Source organism: Limulus polyphemus, unplaced genomic scaffold, assembly GCF_000517525.1.
Source record: "Limulus polyphemus unplaced genomic scaffold, Limulus_polyphemus-2.1.2 Scaffold453, whole genome shotgun sequence".
NCBI lineage: Eukaryota > Metazoa > Arthropoda > Merostomata > Xiphosura > Limulidae > Limulus > Limulus polyphemus.
This window is the reverse complement of record NW_013666063.1, coordinates 53,597-59,702: the sequence shown is the minus strand read 5'-3', so window position 1 is coordinate 59,702 and position 6,106 is coordinate 53,597. Positions and strand designations below refer to the sequence as shown.

At 29.5% G+C, this 6,106-nt stretch overlaps 1 protein-coding gene across 5 annotated transcripts in view; it reads left to right on the top strand.

Annotated features, from left to right (window-relative positions):
• The window catches only part of LOC106458377 (aryl hydrocarbon receptor nuclear translocator homolog), a 167,575-nt gene that overhangs the window by 148,640 nt on the left and 12,829 nt on the right, over window positions 1-6,106 (top strand). For all 5 annotated transcript variants that reach the window (XM_022384561.1, XM_022384559.1, XM_013917885.2 and 2 more), the window contains 3 exons: window positions 2,149-2,178; window positions 3,345-3,539; window positions 4,953-5,136. In XM_022384561.1, coding sequence (XP_022240269.1) covers window positions 2,149-2,178; window positions 3,345-3,539; window positions 4,953-5,136 — 409 coding nt within the window. The remainder of the gene's footprint in view (window positions 1-2,148; window positions 2,179-3,344; window positions 3,540-4,952; window positions 5,137-6,106) is intronic.

The window sequence follows — 6,106 nt, the reverse complement described above, 5'->3', positions numbered from 1 at the left end:
AAAGCCATCCTGAACAGTTTCCAAAACCTTTCTCCCTCATGGTTTGATTCTAGAATTTCACAGTAGAGTTTCTCACTAATTTCATCAGTATCATTTGGTTGTCTGTATCAAATTCCCACTAAAAGCCTTTTCCCCTTATATCCACTAATAAAAACCCAAATGGATTCAATCTCTTTGCTATTATCTTTGATATTCTCAACTTCAACAGGATGTAACTCACATTTTACATATAAAGCCAATCCTCCTCCCCTCTTTAATACTCTATCTCTATTAACTAGAATGTAACCCTGTATTTCAAAGAAATTTCTGTCATCAAAATTATCTACATTTAACCATGTTTCAGTTATTCCCATTATATCACAATCCTCTATTCCTACCAGTGCTCTAAAGTCATCTATTTTATTTCTTATACTTCTACCATTACAATAGTAACAATTAAGCCTATCCTTATAACTAATTCTATACTCATTTCCTATACTAAACTTTTCTCTGCCTCTTGTTGTTTTTAGGTTCAGTTTTTCCCAGCCCTCACCACTGTCTAGTCCTAGTTTAAAACTTCCCTTACAGCTGAGTTAATAGCCTTAGCAAACAAGACATCCTCTACTCTATTTAAATGTAAACCATCCATTGCAAAAACTCTCTTCTCCCACTGAACTGATCCCACAAGTCCAACCAGCCAATCTGCTCATTCTTACATACTAACCTAAGCCTAACATTTAGCCCTAATGACCTACTTATAACTTCATCCCCACAGTTAATTCTGGGCAGTATCCCAGACAGAATTAAATTATGGCAATTTTCTTTAAGTGCCTTTATCAAACCCTTATACTTATTAATTAACTCCTCTGACCAACATTTCCCTACATCATTAGCCCCTACATTCACTACAAAAACTGCATCTCTGTTAACCCCCTTTGTTATATCTCTTGCTCTGTCAGTTATATCCTCCACCTGTGCCCCTGGATAGCATAATCTGGTTATTTTCTCCCTATTTACCCCACAGACTATTCTAGCCACATGCCTTATCGAGGAATCACCTATAACTATAACCTCCTTGTCATCCACATCCTTCTCTGACCCTTTTGTTTTCCTTTCCTCCAATAGTTCCCCATCTGCACAGTCATTTAGAGTTAAGAAACAATTAAAATAACTTTGTCTTATGGCTTATCCACAAGTTCAGTTACAATTTATTTTTAAACCATTATGTCTGATTAAAGATTTCAATTTCTTTTTAAATTTAAAGATAAGATTTCAGGGTTACAGAACTTTTAAAGTTATTTATTTGTACGGGTGTCCTAGATATAGTGGTAAGAATTTTAGAAGGCATGATTAAAGAGCATGGTCATCTAAGATTGCCAAAAAAACTTCAATTATCAAATAATTTACTGTAAGTAACTGTGATTTATACATACACCTATTTTAAGATTATTGGTAGGACTAATGATAAAAAACAACATTGTATTAAGAAGAATTTATTGTTCATTGGGTTAAAACCAGAATCTACTTAAATAAATAGTGCCACTGAATAACCTCCTGAAAGACTTCATGTTACTGGGTTTCTTATTTTGTGAATAAACTAAATTTCCATTCTTTGTGATTTTTTTAATATTAGGAAAAATCAAAACATGTGTTTATCCTTAACTCTGTTGAATGTATTTATGTGAATTGTATTTTTCAAGGATGCTTCTCTTTGGTTTCATATCAGACTTGGAAAAGATACTATGAATTTGGATGGAAAGTTTTTATAACTCATAATAATACAAATGGTTAAAATTTATTTGCTCAAAAAAATTTGTTAATGATTTTTTTTTAATTATACTAAAATAATAGTGATAATAACTATGAAAAAATTATTTTTTCATTATTTGGTAATTCACAATGTTTATAAAGTTCAGCTACTCAGCTATTTTGTATCTAATTGATATATTTGGAACTTAAAAAATGAAAACAAGTAAATTATTGAATAACAGTATTATACATTTAAATCCAGTCTCTTGTATCCTTTCCATTGTTATTTAGTGGCACTGTGTTTATGTATAATATTTTTTATTAGATCATGTTCTTTAGTTACAAGATTTTAAAGTTTATGAAGGAATATTGTTGTATATATGAATTGAATCTTCTGTTTTTCTTGTTTATTTTCTATAGCTGGCACAGTTAAAAAAGAAGGGCATCAGTGTAAGTACAAAAAATGCAGTTCTAAGAGAACAACTGATCATATAGGTTTGTGTATATCTGTATGTAAATAGTAAGGTAGATTTTCTAATGGGATCTGTTGAGAATTATGAATCATTAAGAAACTTGCATGTAAAGCACAGTTATACATATTCTGTGCAGCATTTTACTGATCAGTACATAAGATCATATTAATGACAATATTTTTAAAACTTAATTAAATGTAAATAGTAAAGAAATGTGTAAGAATTTTGGAAATACCACCAAGCTGGTGTTATTTTTATGGATAAAGAAGGAACGATAATGTAAGTTTCAAAACTAAAACAAAACTATAAAACTAAATAAAAGCATAATGGATCATTATTTTAAACTGAGAAATATACATTATTAAAACAAATAATACACCCTTAATATAAAATATGTGAAAATCTAAGTGACATCTACCTGTCAGCAGAACTGAACAGTTTCTAACAACAGCTGTGTAAACTTTGTTTATCATTAGTCAGATATATAATATAAATTTTAGTAGTTAAAAGTTCTCGAAAGGTAATTGAAAAAATGGGATATCTGTGTATCTATGACAAGGGTTATAATGGTAGGTTGATATCCAATTAACAGCTGTAATAAGTACATTTATGTTACACTGATAATCAGTTGTGTAAATGTGATTGAGTTGATAATTTTATGATGATAGGCAATAATCAAATGTAAAAATAATGTTATTCTTACTTTAATTACTCTTTATGTAACTATAAAGATTATAGTTACATACATACATAGTTTCATATCCTCAATGTGCGAAAATTGAAAAGACTTATCAACCTACAGCAAGCAGCAACCAAGTACAAAGGTTGTTGTGCTAATAAATATGTTTATGTTACTCTAATTATGCCTTGTGTAACTCTAACTGAATGAGCTGATAATGATATGAAGATATGTACACATTGGGAGGTGTGAGAATAAGTATGTTTATGTCACTTTGATTACTGATTTTAACTGAATGAGCTATCGTGATAGGATGTAAATACAGAATATTTATGTGAAATGGATTATGCTATGGAAAATCTATTACGGGTTAAGTAATCAAGAAAATTATTATTATAGTCACGAGAGTTGTGACGATAAATGTATTTATGCTACAGCAGTTTCACCCTCTGTACAACCTATAGCTTCGATGCGTGTTTGCATGGGGTCTCGGCGAGGATTCATTTGTCGAATGAAAATTGGAAATTGCCAGCCTGATACAATAGCCACCAACCACTTACATCATATTAGACAACGCAATACCCTTGGACCTTCCACTGAGGGGCATGCGTTTGCTGTAGTACACTGTACCGGTTATATAAAGAACTGGCCTCCAGCAGGTATGTATTGTTTCATAGTACTTGAAAATACCAAATATAACAAAATCAATAAGTTTAGTCTTATAGATAATTTGTTCATCATTCCTTTATACTATTATTTATGCATTTTCCATCACAAAATCATGCCATTCTAACTTTTTAAAATTACAAATAACAATGCCCAGTATACAGTCTTATCCAAAATATTTTCCAAAAATATATGTTATTTGTAAACCCTATTGCTTTTAGCTCCTCAATAAACTATTCATAGACAACAGTTTAGACAAGTATTTCTGGATGACCTTAATATATTGTATATTTGTGTTAATTTACTTTCACAATATGTGGGGTAGTACTTTAATTTAATATTGTTTTAATATCATAATCTAGAATGTTACAGAACTGTGATCCAACTTTATTGTATTAACTCTTGTTGTTGTGGAGCAGTTCACAGTTACTTGTCTTGTAACTTGTTTTAATTTTTCAAGACACAAATTTTGTTCCTGTAAAAATTAATATAAACTTCTTTGAAATCAATAATTGTTGTTGTCTTTTTTTCATTTGACTAAATAAAGTGTTTATCAATTTCTTACTTTTCTATCTAATTTATTATCAGTTAATCCGTACAATTTGATATGTATATGAATGGTTCTTTAGTAATTATTTTGTCAATCTGAAACTTTCAGCTTCAATTTGTTGTCATTCTCTTAACCTTCAGTTCATATTTTAAGCTAGATTGGTATCATTTCCTATATTTATTACTTATGCTACTATATTTGTATAATTTTAATATGAAATAAAATTAATTATAATGTGATCACCACAACTGCTTGAGCTATCATGAAAGGGACATTTTCCAATTTACTTATTTCAAATTATTTGTAAACCCATTTCACTCATTAGATGTATGTGTTATTGAAACTTTGATTTCATCTTGTGTTGGTCTTAAAAAGTGATTTAAAATCAACAGCCTACTAAGTTAGCTCTGAAAATGTGAGTAATAGTAATCTATGCTGAAAGTTTTAAGTTTAATTTTTAGTTAAGTGGAAAGTAACAAAAGCTATAATAATAGTTGAAGTTTTGTTTCCAAGACTTAAGAAGATCATATCACTAAACTGAGGAAATGTTAAAACTGTTTATTAACTAATGTTTTTTCATAACTTGAAAAATTGCTATAAAAAATACAAAACTACCACTGAAAAATATGGAATTGTCATATGCATTCTCTGTTACACTCTGAAATGTGTAAGTCTTTTCATTATCCTTGAGTAGCTTAGCAGAGAATCTAAACATTAATTTTTTTTTTCAAAGCTATCAATATCACTTTTTGTAAATTGGATTAAAATAGCTGGATTCAAGATGGTTTAGTTTCTTGCTTTATAAAACAGAGGCAGTTTATTAACATGATAGCTTCATGCTGATTTGTGTTTCCAGGTGTTCAGATCGATCGCATAGATCCTGAAGATCCCCACAACAATAGTCATTGTTGTTTAGTTGCCATTGGTCGACTGCAAGTTACAAGTACGCCTAACCCCAGTGACTTAATGGGGTCCAATTCATTGAATGAATTCATTTCACGACACAGCATGGATGGAAAATTTACCTTTGTGGATCAACGGTAAATATGATGATTTTGTTGCTCCTCATAATCAACATTTTTAAGTAATAACAGAAAATACACTTTTTATGACATCTTGAGTTGAAGAGTTCTGGAACTATAACTTTTAACTTTACTTAAAATTTGTATAACTTTAGACTAATTATTTTAAAAGTAAGTATAATTACATTATTGGCATGACCATCATAATTACTACATATTTTTACCAATTTCTGTGTATAAAGAAACCCAAAATTAGTCTGTTACCATTGTTACTTCATAATGTATTCTATAATTCAGTTACTGCTAGCTTTTAAGCTGGTTAGTGTTTTAGTGAATCAACATTGAAACTTTTCATAAAGTTGAACTTTGTAACTTACGTTAGTTACATAGGAAAGCAAAATGCATACAACTGTATTTGACATATACTGTAACATAAGATTAAAAGCTTTATTTAATTATTGTAAGGTGATATTGTTTGCTAAATGTAAAATTTTAATTACACTTTGATACTTATTAATCATAAGCTTTCACAACTGTATTGTATCCATTTTCAAACTAAACTGAAAAATTTTACTAACCACATAAAAACTACAGAATGAAATCTAAGTCTCCTGTGAGCTTTAGAACATATGCATTTTTACAACCCAATCATTCCCAATTACATGATCTATAGTTAGAGTCCATTACAGCATCACCATGTAAATACATTTCCTGGCTTTACATCAAGGGAAGAAATGAAAATTACATAGGATATTATTTAAGCATGGTTACATAATGATCAATGTAAAAGAAAGATTTGCCACCATTAACCCTCTCCAAACTGGTCAAATGTCAAAGATCATGTCATCGCGTGTGTTGGCTCTCATTCAAAATTTTATTGAACTACTATTTCATGAATTTATGTCAATAAGTTTGGTATCAATCTGTAGATTACAACTCAAATTTAATATTATACATTATTTAATTTCTTAATTTAAAAGTAAATATT